General features: G+C 39.7%; 1 protein-coding gene across 3 annotated transcripts in view; it reads left to right on the top strand.

Annotated features, from left to right (window-relative positions):
- The window catches only part of bbs1 (Bardet-Biedl syndrome 1), a 72,193-nt gene that overhangs the window by 34,506 nt on the left and 22,684 nt on the right, over nucleotides 1–15,003 (top strand). For all 3 annotated transcript variants that reach the window (XM_022235262.2, XM_022235261.2, XM_022235263.2), the window contains 5 exons: nucleotides 1,254–1,333; nucleotides 2,437–2,619; nucleotides 5,770–5,894; nucleotides 7,761–7,849; nucleotides 10,290–10,365. In XM_022235262.2, the coding sequence (XP_022090954.2) occupies nucleotides 1,254–1,333; nucleotides 2,437–2,619; nucleotides 5,770–5,894; nucleotides 7,761–7,849; nucleotides 10,290–10,365 (553 nt within the window). The remainder of the gene's footprint in view (nucleotides 1–1,253; nucleotides 1,334–2,436; nucleotides 2,620–5,769; nucleotides 5,895–7,760; nucleotides 7,850–10,289; nucleotides 10,366–15,003) is intronic.

Below are 15,003 nucleotides of genomic sequence, written 5' to 3'. Positions count from 1 at the left end.
TGCAATTGTATCATTGTTTCTTATTGTAAATAATTTGTTGTATTAATGTAATACTTTTTCAAGTACATGTAAATGCCATACTTTTGTGAATTAACAACAGAGGATTATGACATGACCCTTAGTATTGCAAACAATTAATACCGTTGGTTTGCCTGATTGATATTTGTCGTCTGTCTTGTACAATTGATGTCTGTCTTGTACAATTGACGTCTGTCTTGTACAACTGACGTCTGTTTTGCACAACTGATATCTGTCTTGCACAACGGACGTCTGTCTTGTACAACTGACGTCTTTCTCGTTGCATGTATTGTTGCATACATGTACATATACATGTTGCTTTTACTTCTTGGTTTGGATGGAGTGCTGCTCTTACAATGTACATGTAGTTAATCTTGAAATAATTACACTACGTGTATAATTTTCCAAAGTAGAGGATACATGTATGTGGAAACCCGTTAGGATTACAGTCTAACTCCTTCTGCTTAAATTGTTGGTCAGATGGCTGTAAAGAACTGCAGGAAGCACAGTCTTTTGCAATAAGTATTTTATTTTGCAATGTGGTCGCCAGAACTAACTTGTGTTGTTCTCCACATGTGTTGCATTATTTGCAACAAGAAAAATAACACACTGCCATCTTGGGCCTCGGTTGTTAATTTCTATTTCTTTAGCTTTTTAATCATGCACCAAGCAGATATTTGTAAAGGTTACACCCAGATGTTCAATATACATGTACATGTAAATATAACAGATTCGTTTACATTGTAGATTAAATCTAGAATCTGCATGTACCAGGAGACTGACGGTGTTGCCCCTCTGCAAGTTAATTTATGGTGCCATGGCAATGTGTGGGGAGAGTAAATGAGATATTCCCTTTTTGTTTGAGCAGGTCTATCAATTGTCAGATGGAACCCCAGTCCTAATGTAAAAGTAATAACCTTTATGCCTTGAACAAGCAAGCCTGGGTGATGTTGAGTCACATAACATGTAACTCTGACACTGTCACAAGGCAAGTGCAAGCTGTCTGCAGCCAGAGGGAAATCAGTTGTATCATCTTCTTGCTGCTTATAGCATTTAAGATATATTTGCCTGTTTGCCCATTTCTCCTTGTGTCATGTTAGTCACACATAGTTTGCTAGATTGCGAGTTGATTGAAAATGACCAGAGAAAGTTTTCTTATAGAAAATTCTGCCCCCAAACTAAATTGTCTTGGTGTATGCTTGTTTGTTTGATCTGTTTTTTAATTCTCCCTACAGTGCCCATGAAGGAAATACCAAGTGGTTGGATGCGCACTTTGATCCTGTGGCCAATCTCTACACATTCTCATCATGTATGGGTGAGTGCTGCAGCAAACTGGTCTGATTTCTTCTTCCAATGTTAAGGCTTTCTTGCACATGTGCATACACTGTACATTTGAACTCTCATAGAAAGTTCACATCTGGTGTGTTTTGCATGCCGTCTTTCAAATAAATGTTAGTTTATGCTACCGGCACATTGCGCATACATTTTGTTCCAATCTAGGATTTTACATATAGATTTATTTGCCCACATTCTTGTGTTTTGGCTTCCAATTTTGAATTTTGTTCTCTGCTGTGTTTCATTGATTCTTCAGTTTGCTGGATTTCACGCATTGTGTGCATGCAATGACCTTAAGACACTGATACGCATCAATGTGCTGGCTGAAGTGCTAGAAACGTTGAGTTAAAAGCATGATTGCTATGGAGATGATATTGTCTACAAACTGCCAAAGCTGTTGGATCAATGTAAAGTACTAAATGCAGAGGGTGCACATGGTTGCCCCAAATTTCAGAGACCAAATCTATCTGCTGTACTTATCTGGTGATCTTGAGGATGATGAGTGTTGTACTCACATGTTCCCCACATGTCAATTGTCCATTGTAGCCTAATTTGGAGACAGTGGGCAGTGGTTGAAGTCCAAACATTGATTTGATTTATAATTCACAGGCTACATGTACTGTACAGGGTATATACCGGTATATGCAGTGTAAGAAAATGTGGCTGGGGAAATAAGCCTGAATAAGCCATTTTGCGAGTTAAATTTAAATAAAATCTGGTGTACTGAGTTATCTGACGGCACATAAACATTATGATTTGAATTCCTCAGACTAAAGACACTGTTGCCATACCTCGTGATTCGAGGCAAGCTTTCGCATAGCGACCACCATCTCTGGAATGAAGTGGTTCCTTTGTGCCCTTCTTATCCATTGAGAACAGTGTATTGTTGCAAGGCGTCTCTTATGTAACTAAGCAAAACCTTGCCCCGAATCACAAGGTATAGCAACAGTGGTTTTAGTAAGGAGAATTCAAGTTGTTATGTTCACGTGAATTTAAAGAACTCAGTGCACCAGATTTGGGTCAAAGTTAATTCGCAAAAGGCTTATTAACTTGTAGTTAATCTATTTGTTTCCATTCTTGAAGCCCTTTCGGACATTAACGGAGACGGGGAAAACAAGCTGGTTATTGCTGACCTAGGCAGCGGTTCCTCTAACATGAAACTAAAGGTGTACAAGGGGACCAGCCTCATGAGTGAGAACGCCATCATTGAGCTACCGACAGGGGTCAGTACCTTTTTCATGGACACCAACGAACCACGAGTACCAGGCAAGTTTGTGACCCACTCACTGTCAACCAGACATTTTTTTGTATGGCGGTCTTAGAACACAGGTTATTAATTGTGATTTCAGTTTGGGGAAATTTATGTAAAGATCACAGGCACTGGCAACTTTTGTACCCGCAGATTATGTACAAGGTTCTGAGTCTGTCAAATACATTATACCACCACTAAACGGCTCATCTAGTTCAATCACTTCATACAGTAATATGGTCTTTAGGTTATTTTGGTGTAAAAACTGCCACTTTAAACATAATGTGACCCACCCATCAAAATGAGACTCGGTCATCTGAGCCACTTTCAAGTGAAAGGCCTTGAAAATAGTCACAGACAGCATGAATCATTGGGAACAATATCATTTTTCACACACGATGGTCATTTTATCAAGATGCCAAATTACATCAATACAAAGAGCTCACTTTGGTCTTTCAAAATACAAACTGAAACAAAATTACAGTACTTAAAAATGGGCTCCAGACTCCTTTTGTGGGATCCAGTCACATTCATCAAGTTTTTAAGTTAAAGTCAGACACTGCAAGAACTGACTTACCGTAATTTTGTAAAAGTCATTTTAAAGTTTCATACTCAACCTTGACACATACCCATCTTCGCCAAGGTTTAGAGAATTTCAAAAGGGGTTTCATTATTGGTTTTAAAACTTAGCGGTATGTGTAACAGGTACCGATACATGTATGTGTATCATTCTGTCTAACCTGCTTGTTATAAAGCTGCATATTTAATGTGTGTTTTGGGCAGTTCCGAGGAAACATCAACCTCTGGGCCAAAATTTCAAACTGGTCCAAACGTGAAAAATTAAATATCATTTTGAAGCTTATGGTGTATATGTGTACTTTCATGAAACATACTTCATTTCTAACAACATTCAAGAATTTGGCATTTATATGATACTGAAAAATTGGTTTTAAATACCGAGAAATTGGGGAAAATAATTCCCCTCTGAAAGATTTTCAGTTTTTTTAGCCTGATAATAATTATTTTGTTCCACTTTTGTTACAGTTTGAAGAGTGCCCCAATAAGTAAACAATGACAGAAATGGATTTTCATTTTCGTTTTGAAATTCTGTGTAATATCTTATTTTATTACACTTACTTTTCTGAAGTACGTCTGACACTAAAATGACATAGTTTTTATCCCCTCAGTGCACCCTTTAGCAAAAGACTGCCAAATTGACAATACAAAGCACAATGAGTTCCTTCGTTTTAGACATCAGCTCCCCCAATTATCTTTTCAAATATCTTATCTTTTCAAACCATGCATTGCTGGCAATGCAATGCTTTTACACTGCACAGAAACCACTACCACCTCATTTGCATACATGGAAATGAGGCCCCAACCTTTTGTAAAAGTACCAAATTGGCTTCACTTTTGTGAAGTTGTAGATGTTGCATACATCCACATCAAGAAAGAAGAATTGTCAAAGACTAAACAGAGGTGTGTTTTTTATACACTTGTTCAAGGTACATGTAAAATCAATTGGTTTCACTTTCTGCTGCTTGAGGAATGAAAGGGGGTGTTCCACTTGTATGTGCTTTCCATGGCATATACATGTACACTATCTATCATGAAACATACATTGTAAGACTGTAGTTTTAAAAGTATTATGCCATTAGTCTTAAATTTCAGTGAAAAAGATAATCTCTCAGCCTAATTGCTAGCCAATTGCTTTGATTTTTGGATTTTACATGTGTACTATAACCTGTGAAGTGTGAACTGGAAATCTTTAAAATTGTAGCTTAGTACACACGCAGCATTTGTCATACAAATATGTTTAATTTCATGTTCTAAGACCAAAAGATCTTACAGGAACATGTATGCAGTTGTCTTTTAATTTGATTTATTTATCTAAACGATTGTCAATTGTAAAAACCTTTTTTCAGTTTGAATGTTTGACATTACATGACTTGTTTAAATGAGCAAAATTTGCATAAATACTTCTAGACAATATTTTCCTTCATACTCTTTCATTGAATGCCCCATCATCCAATTCCTTTCTAGTTGCTTTTGATGATTTTTGTATGGCTTGACCTTTTTTTGGGGTTCGAAAGTTTACTAAAGCCTTCATGAAAGTAGAAAAATGAGACAAGCTTGGGTTTGAACTGATTACCTTCTATTCTGAAAAGTCAGTTTGGACGTGTACATGTACGTCCAACACCAAAAAATGTATGTCCGACACCAATATAATAAATGCTTTATCTGAAAGTCACATCAAGATAAAAATGTGTTATTAACAAGGGTCTGCTAAAACTAAACACAGGAAAACTACTTCTTCAGGTCCTAGCAATTCACAGAGTTTGTGATACAAAAATGGACACTCCAAAAATTAATTTTCCCTGAGTACATCCGACACCATGGTGTTATGAGTCAGCTTCTACAAGGATAATAATTCTGAGTGAGAAATTTTGTCATTGAATGAATGTACATGTACCAACTGACTGATATCCTTTATCAAAATTAAAATCTGCTTCAGGATTATAAGTATAATACACACACTGTTGAAATGTCCAAAATGTACTGTACTTCCGACACCGTGGAACTGCCCTTTTAGAAATTTACCGTTAGCTATTTTTTTTTTGAATTTCTATTCCTAAAAATAGGGTTTATCTTGTACAAGCATGTTTAGCCACTCATACTAAAATTCATGACCTCAGTTGAGGTGTGAATATTGATCTTTCCATACTGGTTTTTAGAAAAAAGAAATGAGTTTGAAATGTACAGCCATTGTGCAGTAATCAGTATTGGAGTTTGGCATAGATGCATACATTTCTCATGTAATGATAAGTGTTCAAAGAACTGAATATTTACTCAAGTTGATGGAATTTATTATTTGATACTATAGGGAGTGTGGGGTTTGTGCTTGGCATAGTATGAAGTTAATATTTCATCCAAGTAAAATGCATCCCTAGACTGGTCTGCTGAAGAACATCACAGGAATAGAAATGAATGAAACCATTGGTGATGGTGTCAACCACGACGCCAAGTGCTGCATCAGTGTCATTTCTGCTTGCCCTGGTGGTAGTCAAATAAATACATATAATATTATTGATGTTGAGCTGATAGTGTTGAAAAAAAAACAGATAGTTTTTACTGGTGTTGACGGTATTTGTGACTTCTCTTGACAGCCATTGCTGTGGCATCTGGACCCTATCTGTACGTGTACAAGAACCTTCGACCCTATTTCAAGTTTACCTTGCCTCCATTGGATGTCAACCCAGTGGAACAGGACCTGTGGAATCAAGCCAAGGAGGTAAACAAACTCAAACAAATATTGTATTTTCTAAGTATCATGAGGTATTGAATATTTTGTAACAGTCTCTGTGTATCTGGTTATGGTTGGTTGCAGAAATTCTGATAAAAGTCTAATTTTCCTGACTGTCATGCAGCTGGTTTTATACAATACTGGATTAAATCCCTGTTTAATTTATTCACGTCACTGAAGTCATTGCTCTGTAACGCTGATTTCATTAGTCACCAGTTGAAAGAGTGTTGTACCATGATGTACAGTCCCAGTTCTTTGGCACATACAAAATGGCAGGTGATACTATCAAACACTAAATGCCATTCTCACTCTTGCTAGTAATATGTCTTATTATTTATTTGGCTTTGACAAACAATACAAAGCAAAAACAAAGCAAAGTAAAGCATAAATTAATGTAAACTAACATACATGGAGTTAAAAATAAAGATAATCATGCAGGTCAAGAGTGCAGACTTTTTCAGTGAGAATTGAAGGTTTGGCTTCTCTCTGAAGTAAGCAAAAGTGAACAAGGCATATAAAAGCACACACACAATGGAAAATGATTATGTGGGTTAGGGGCCGCGAAAATTAATCTAATCACTGTTTCTTGGACTTTCACTTAACAAACAACACTTTGACAAAATAGACAAATAAGCAAGAACAAAAATTGCAGATAGCCGGGGAAAAACACACTAAACGGAAGCCCAAAGATTAAACTTAAGATTAACCCTAATCCAGTGTGTGCTGGTCATATTTGTGTCTTGAGACTGCCCACTTCAAAGAGATAAAGGAATTTCTGAATTTTGAAGTGATGCTGATAATTGATGCTGTAAGTGTAAAAGTCAGTTTCCCCATATGGTCACTGGCTGAAACAGCTTTTGTTTTTCTCAAGATTTTTTCTTTTTTTTTTAAAATTTCCCCTTGCAACTGAGCAGTTCCACTGAGAAGTTCAGTTTGGATCATTGTACATGTACGGCTACCTGTAGTTCAATTTTTTTCTGATGTGCTACTGAAAATAAAACTTTAACAGCAGAAGTTCACATGGTATACATCATCCCATGTTTTCAAATAATAAAACAGGAAAAATGGAGCACTTTGATGACACAGTACAAGTATCAAAGAACATGTACATGTAGCTGCCAGCTGTACTCTTTAGGGTTCAATTCCCTCCCACGTGTACGTGTGGGACCACCATTTGTGTGGACAGATGATACGAAACACTGAACCAGTAATGGATTTAATTATACAGAGTGCAAATCGGCCTCAATAATAGTGTTTAATTTCCAACTTGCAGTCCGCCATGTGATCGATGATCCATTATAGTTGTGCCCCCATTTCATCAGTCATTTCCAAAGATTGATTTCAAGTGGTAACGACATGCATCATGTGCCAAGTGCCTTTGTTTGCTCTCTCCTGCTGCCCAGTTAGCAGGTTCTTTTTATTTTGCCATTTTTTCTTTTACCCAAATATTACACACTGTTGCCTTAAAAGCAGCAATATCTGTTGTTTTGTTGTACATGGACAGTATCTGACTTTTAACAAACGTGTGGTCCTGTGCATGGTTTGTTATGGTTCAGAGAGAAGTTCTTTCTAGTGTGTATTTGCAAACCTTTACCCAGTGCTTTTTCTAATTACCTGTAAATGCTAAAAAGGATAATGAGACACTCACAAATGTACTGAAGCGTAAATTGTGCTGTGTTTAAGAATCTTTGTTCAGTTTACACACTAATTAATTCATGAGATTTCCCATCTGCAGTTTTGACCATTTGCCAGAGAACATCTCCCCTGTGATTTGCTATTGTACTGGTACATGTATGGTGCTTGTAGCCAGCCTCAGTTCCCATGGCAGTGCCCTCTTTTTGATGTCTGTCACAGGACAAAATTGATGTGACGGTGCTGCGGGAAATGTTGGACAGCATCCGGCGAGAAGGAAATGAAGGGGCACTGACAGTCAGATCTCTCAGGTACATGTACATGTATGGACAAGCTAACTGCTCAAAATGTCTATTAAATTATTACACTCTTAATGGCAAATTGTGCTTTAGATCATGTACATGTCATGTACATATACATGTATGTGTCAATACATGTAATAGACATCCATGTAAAACCTGGACGACACATTCTTCAAGCAAATGTGACCTGGCACCACAAAATGAGCTGAAAGTCAGAATTTTCATATATTGAGATGTTTGTGATTTTGAATTCAGCAGAAAAAGAGCTTTCGAATGGTATATTATTCAGGGTAAAAGTAGGGTAACAGTGTGACATTCCAGCGGCCTTGCGTATTTGTTTTCAATATAGTTTCAACCTTTCCGACCAGGCACGAATAATACCGTAGTCAGAATGGGGTGAGAAAATGACCTTTTTATACATCTGATCCTGCTGAAAATGTGGAATTAAATAGAAAGGTTACTCTTTCCAAATTCTGTGAAACCCCCAAACTGACCTCCCCTTCAACTTTTGACCTTGAACCGTCATCACTGGAAATAGGGGAGTGTCACTTAATGTTCCTCTTGTTGTGATGTGTCACAAATGTAAAGTTTGCATGTTTGTGGCCGGGTTTCCCCATAGTTTGTTTTTGACTGGCCTCTCCAGACAACACCCATATTGCTGCCATATCTTAACCGAACTGTCACAATTTGGACAGGTCCGCCCTACATTGAATTTCAAGAAAATACTGAAAGATTACAACTTTGCATTAATTTCTATGTTCAAATAAAGAGTAATACTGTGAAATACTTTCCTGCAAATTCTTTTCACAAGTTTACAATGTACACTAAAAATTGGTTATGAAAATTGAAATATCTTTGGCAAACAAAGTCAGTATTCCAGGGAATTAATTTACAGAGAGTGAAGCCACTCTCTGTAAATTAATTTCTTGGAATACTGACTTTGTTTGGAATTAATCCCTCTGGAGGTGAACAGGCTGAGGATATAGATGTAGAAATTAATAACATGAAATAAATTTAAGAATCAGTTTTGCCCTTACACTGACATCTATTACTGTGTACTCAGTGTTTGTCAAAAGCTCTTGCCAAAAAATTCCTAAGCTTACTTGGGTGGGACTCCAATGTCTTGTCTAGTCTTGGTTAAATGTCTATGGTGACTGCTAAGTGATAGCAGGCATCATTTTCAAAGCACTGGGGCTGCTTCATCCTCATGGGATGAATGTAGAGTTTGGTGCATCAGGTCTGTCATATATATCACTGAGTCTTTGCCCTGAGCTGTCTTGGCTGCCAAGATAGCAAATTTGTAGCACTGTATACGTTTTACCAAACATAATTCAGTTGACCAAAGGCTGTGTTTGAATTACGCACCGCATGGCTGGTATTGATGCGAAGTCTATAGGAAATTATTGCAAGGGGACATGTACGGTACATGTATCAGTACATGTAGTGGCTTCAACAAGCACATACATGTACAGTATGCTAATTCTACATGTAGTTATAAAGCAATTACATCCTTCAGACATTCACATATAAGATATGAGATCTGGTTATCACCATTTGAACTTGATCTGCTGTTTGCTGAAAGAGGCAATCATCTTTTATGCCATTTCATCAAAACTACATGTACATGGACTAGTATTTTGTACCGTATACCTCATTATTGACGATTAAAGATCTACACCTTTCCTTTTAGGAATATGAATAAGCCCAGATCTTCCGGTACGATGACAGTGTTTCTAACTGACTTTGGTAGTTGTGGATACCAGTTCTCCAAATAATGTGGTGAAGCACCAACTACTCTGTCCCCTAGCAGTTCAAAGTACGTTGTGATACACCGGCGGCGGAATGATTTTCAATGGGGGGGGCCCAGATGTCATACCATCAGGCATCAGCCATTAATAGGTCGATCAATTGAACCCCACCAAATTGTAGGACCTGCAAAAAGTGTGTGTGGGGAGGCAGGCCCCCCCAGTTAAAAAAGTGGGGGGTCACTGGCTTCCCTGCTTCCACCACCAGTGCATACATGTAGCATACTGGTACAAGTATATGTCGGTGACCGGGAAAGCCCCAGTGCTACTATATGTTTAGTAGTACTGTTTAAGGTTCCAATGTAACTTTTGAGAGCTGGACATCATAAATTTTTGTACAGTATTTCTTTACCGTGCATTGAGATTGTTCCATTTCACAGAGATACGTGTACACATGTACCTATACATACACATTCCAGTAAAGTTAGATACATACACTGTACATGCATAACTTGAGGTGATATAAACCACTTTTGCTATCTTGCTATGCAAAGTTTGTAACTTTTTTGCAGATTTATAAGGGAAATAAAAGTTCGAAAGATAATAAGGATATGGCTGCAGAAAAAGGTGCAGGTAAGGACAATCAACTGATTTTTCTTGGCCTCGCAAGCATCAGTATACATCTTTCTTTTCTCTCCCTATAGGTTTCTAATGTTGCAGGACAAAGAGCAGATGGAAGGTTTTGCTAATCTTCATAAGCAGACAGCCATCAAAAGACAGGTGGGTGGAATTTTTAAGCTTCATGATTCCAGTTGTAAGATGATCTTCGCATCAGAGCTCAAGATTGGCACATTCTTTTTATTACATAAAAATTAATGACGAGAGTTACAAAGCTGCACCATTGATTTTGGTTTGCAATATTAATTTCACCTGGTCGAACTATCCACAATTTTTAATATACAAGGGTCGTTTGCTTTCAACCTACCCCAAACAGTTGATAAATATGCACATTCCTTTGCGTCTGATTCTATTCACATGAATTCTGATCAACCGTAGTGCGCCCTCTGGTCCCATGGTGCATAGCGGAGCAGCCACCATGTTTGTTCTTTTCCTTATCGTGATTCAAAACGGAAGTGTCTTTTTTGGCATCTTTGAGTTTATCAAGTTCCCTTTTGCTACCATGTTTCTTTGTTACTCTGATCAACCGTAACATATTGTAGTAAATGTACATTCAGTAGTTTGTTATACAGTTCCCAAGCATTCCTACTGAGCGACGTCGGCCAGCAGCGACCTTTCCTCGACCAGCGCCTACCGAAGCTTACACTGGTCCACCCATATGGCTCACACCCCGTGCGCTGGCGGTGCCTATCGCCTCACCCCGGTTGCCGCAGTCTTCAGACATCTCTTCAACTGGTGCACCTGGGCGTGATAGAAATGCTACTCCCTCTCAGGCCAACGCCGCATTGCTTTCTGGAGTGGCCCCTGCAGAGACAATGCCAGGCCACGCAGGCACAGCAGCACCACCCGCGTCCCAGGCAGCAGCATTGCCCTGAGTCACAACAATGCCCATTCATGCAGCATGACTCACAAGGTTTGCAGTGGGACGACCCCATGCCACCTACGCTCCAGCCCCACTGAGCGTCCCATGCCTCGAACTACTGACATCTGTCACTCTTCATCGGGGGCATCCAGGCATGGGTGGACACATGCTACCGGGCTGCCCCCTGCCTTAGCCGGTGCGGCTCCAATGGATGCAATACGGGCCACACAGGCATGATGCAGACCACAATTCAGGTACTCAGTCTAATTTCCCTTGGAGGCCTCTGTATGCCGTATGTTGCTCCATCGTCTGCCTCCACCCCTACTTGGTACGCCTGTTCTTCAAACCATCCGGTCTTCGGTGCATCCAGGCTTGCAGTAGACACTTCACTCCACCTTGCGTTGTCATCTGGAGTGGCCTTCAGTGTGAATACATGGCCGGGTCACGCATACTCAGCGGGGGCCGTGGCTCAAACAACTCCTATCAGTACGCTACCCGGGTCAACTCACCATGATTCTCGGGGCTATTTCAGTGAATATGACTTTAGACTACGTATGACCAGCCTAGTGGGTATAACCTTTTCACCACCAGTACCTGCTCACGGAGGCCGCGGGAGATGATTCTGCGCCTTGCCTGCAGACCCCCAGTGACCCGCCACACGTCTGATCCTGCTGATGTCTGAGAATTCGTCATCGGAGCACCAAGGCGTGAACTAGACAACAGCGATCCTAGGGCAGAACCCCTTCCATTTCTGGCCCTGCCATGGTGACTATACACTGTTCGAATTTGGACCAGTCTGCATCTGCGCCTCGGGCGTCGGAATTCACCGAACCTTACACCAACGTGGATTCTAACCACGATGAAATTAAAGGATTGGGATATCCGCCCAACGTGATGGATATGGCGGGGGGAGGGGGGATTGGAAGTGACTGGATATGATTTGACACCCGAGGGTGCTGTTTAAAATTTAGTACATTAAATATAACAGCTTTGTTTTAAGCTCCCATTACCTCAGTCATTGTAACAAGCAAAATTATCAGTTTTACACTGACTTCTACCCTTTTCTCTACTTTTTGGGGGGGGCTTTGCTTTGTGTTTTTGTTTTGCTTTTGCTAAAAAAAGGGGCAAATGTCTAATACATGTAAATATCTGATCCATATTTCATTACTGCACAATTGTATTTTACATGCTCGTTCTAGTTTGAGAAGCTCCATGGTATGACATTGTTTTGATGTGCATCAAAGAAAAATAACTAGCTTAATAGGCCTTCACCTCGGTTTTCATTTCATTTCGAAAAACTTCAATCTGAATAAATTCTTGGGGTTTTAATTCAAAATGTATGATTATCCTACCGGTACGTATACACTATACACATACAAAAACAGTCAGGCCTACTTAAAAATTAAGTTAACTCACCTAGGCCACCATCATTGTTTGTATTTTCTTGCTAGGTTCTAAAACTTTTGTCAAAAAGAATATATCTGTATGTCGCATGATCATTCCAAACTTATTCTCATTACAATGTTAGATGTTTGTGCTGAAAATAATAAAAAGTTTGGTCTTAAAATAACGAGCACACACTACCAAAAAATTAATAAGAACAATTAACGATTCCAAAATTACGCAGGAAATGTGAAGATCGATGCAAAAACACTACAAGACTGCACATGGATGTGGTACAGTACTATGCACGTACCAGCCACCAAGACCATGTGTGTGCCATGGTTTTACCAAAAATCGTCCTCGTGAACCACTACAAAGTAAATCAAAATAACCATCGATATAAACGTATCAAGAGAAACTACAGAGAAAGACCAGGTTTTGTGACAAGTTAGTTGTAGCTTAGTTTGATCAGTTTTCGAGGCGACACTGAAAGGATCGGGCAACTACCGTGTTGCCAGCCATGCCATTGCGGCTGAAGCTGTGCACAATCCGGAGCCGTAGTCTGGCTCCAGACCCATCTACTCTTGTATTACCTTGTCAGCAGTGCGGCGGGAACCAGTATTGTACATGCTGCGCGTACGTGATTTTCCACAGAGCTGTGAAAACTTACGTATTTTTGTGTGTGTACGACCTAGCTAGCTATGCCACGTTGTGGAAGATTTGTTCACCTTCTGTGCATTTTGCCGATGTTATGGTGACTTTTCATCGGTGTTTTAAAAGAACTATTTTCAAATTTCTGATTGCAATTTTTCTTTAACTCAATATTAGCCACTCTTCCCCTGGAAAATAGAAGTGTATCGATTGTGTATCGGGGGATTTTCAGCGTGTCAGGATTTTGCTCAGCGTATTGGCCCGATATATTGGTTCATTGGAGTCGATATTTTTGTACCTTATTTTAACGGCCGTGCGTGGTAAGTTAACTTAAAGGATTTTTTTATCGAGTACTGTAGTTCGAGTATGAGTACTTGGACGTCCGAGTACAAGTACGAGTACAAGTACTCTGAAAACGGTGTACAAGTACGAGTACTACAACACTGGTTTTTTCCCTGTTGCCCAGCCTTCACTGCAGTCATACTTGAGGTCCCTGAACAAAAAAAATGAAAAGTTACCTCTGTTTCTAACCAGTGGTCACAAAGGATTTGGAGGACAAACACTAGAACAATCCTCATCCTATCCTTCCCTCGCTGACATTGTCACTTCACCAGATAAATCAGCACAGAGGTCCACTCTCACTACGCCTTGGCCTCCATGACAAGACAGATGTTCCTATGAGCCTTGGACTTCAGGATTAACCTGAAGGTGACCCATATCTCAAAGTCAACATCTCCTTTACAGATGTCTGCGCTCAGAGAAAGATTTACACAGAAGAACAGACTCTACATTGCAACGTGACTGAGCCAGTCCTTTGGGGTACTCGATTGTCTGCATATTGTCCTCCCTGCCTTGATATGGAATATCTAGCTGCTGCTTTTCTGTGCCAGACTCCCTCACCTATAGGTCACGGTCATAGACAACCCCCCTTTTCACCAGAGTAAGGTTGCTTGTGTACGCACCCCTCTCCGCTACCCCTTCTCCCAGCAATTCTGTCACAATTAGCCAGGAAGGACATCTCCTATATATTCATGCCGTCGAAACCTGAGGCCTCATTTACCCGGATTCTTGGTATACATCTACACTAGGAGTAAACAGTTCTCCATTCTTTCATGGCATGAAAAACAGTGTAAACACCGATAAATGCAGTAACCGACTCTTTCATCCTTCTACGTGCTACCGTCTGCTGTCATTTTCCATTTTATGGAATATTCGTCGTGCAAAGTGTCTCATTGGTGCGCGTGTGGCAAGCTGCATGCACACAGACTCTTGACCAATCAGAATTGAATAAGCTGTTCCAGGTGCCAGCATGTGATTTATCCAGCGGGCATTATACATGTAGCTCCTCAGCGAGCATTATCAAATATTAATACATGGTCCAGTCACACTGTTGAATAGGGAGAGTGTTTGAGGCACTTACGAATACAGGTTAATAAGTGCATGAATTACATAACAGCTTCAGCATATTATAGGGTTGTGTTTGAACTGGCTTATAAGACGAGTGTTGAGGGCAACTGTGGTTCAAGGCCAAGATGTTACCTTCTTTTAGTCTGTTTCCTGTTGGACAAGACCACTTTTGAAAGGTTGTTTAATTAATCTGCTGCCCAAATTTGTAGCCTTGAAATTTTTTTGGGGGGGGGAATACTTACTTCAATGCATTCTGAACTTGAGCGTCACTTGTATGAGCGTGACACCAATATCACATTGTGGGATAATGTGTATTGCTCAAACATTGCATTTGGCTTTAAAAGTGTCTAATTTATTGACAACAGTGGGTAGTCAGATTGGGTATGGTTTCAGGTCCAGAGACAAAACTGAGATTTGAGAATAGTATCCGGAATTAG

Source organism: Acanthaster planci, linkage group LG01 (genome assembly GCF_054643075.1).
Source record: "Acanthaster planci isolate LZ-2023a linkage group LG01, COTS_SCS, whole genome shotgun sequence".
Classification (NCBI taxonomy): domain Eukaryota; kingdom Metazoa; phylum Echinodermata; class Asteroidea; order Valvatida; family Acanthasteridae; genus Acanthaster; species Acanthaster planci.
Note: the sequence above shows the minus strand (reverse complement) of the source record. Positions and strands in the feature narration are given on the sequence as shown.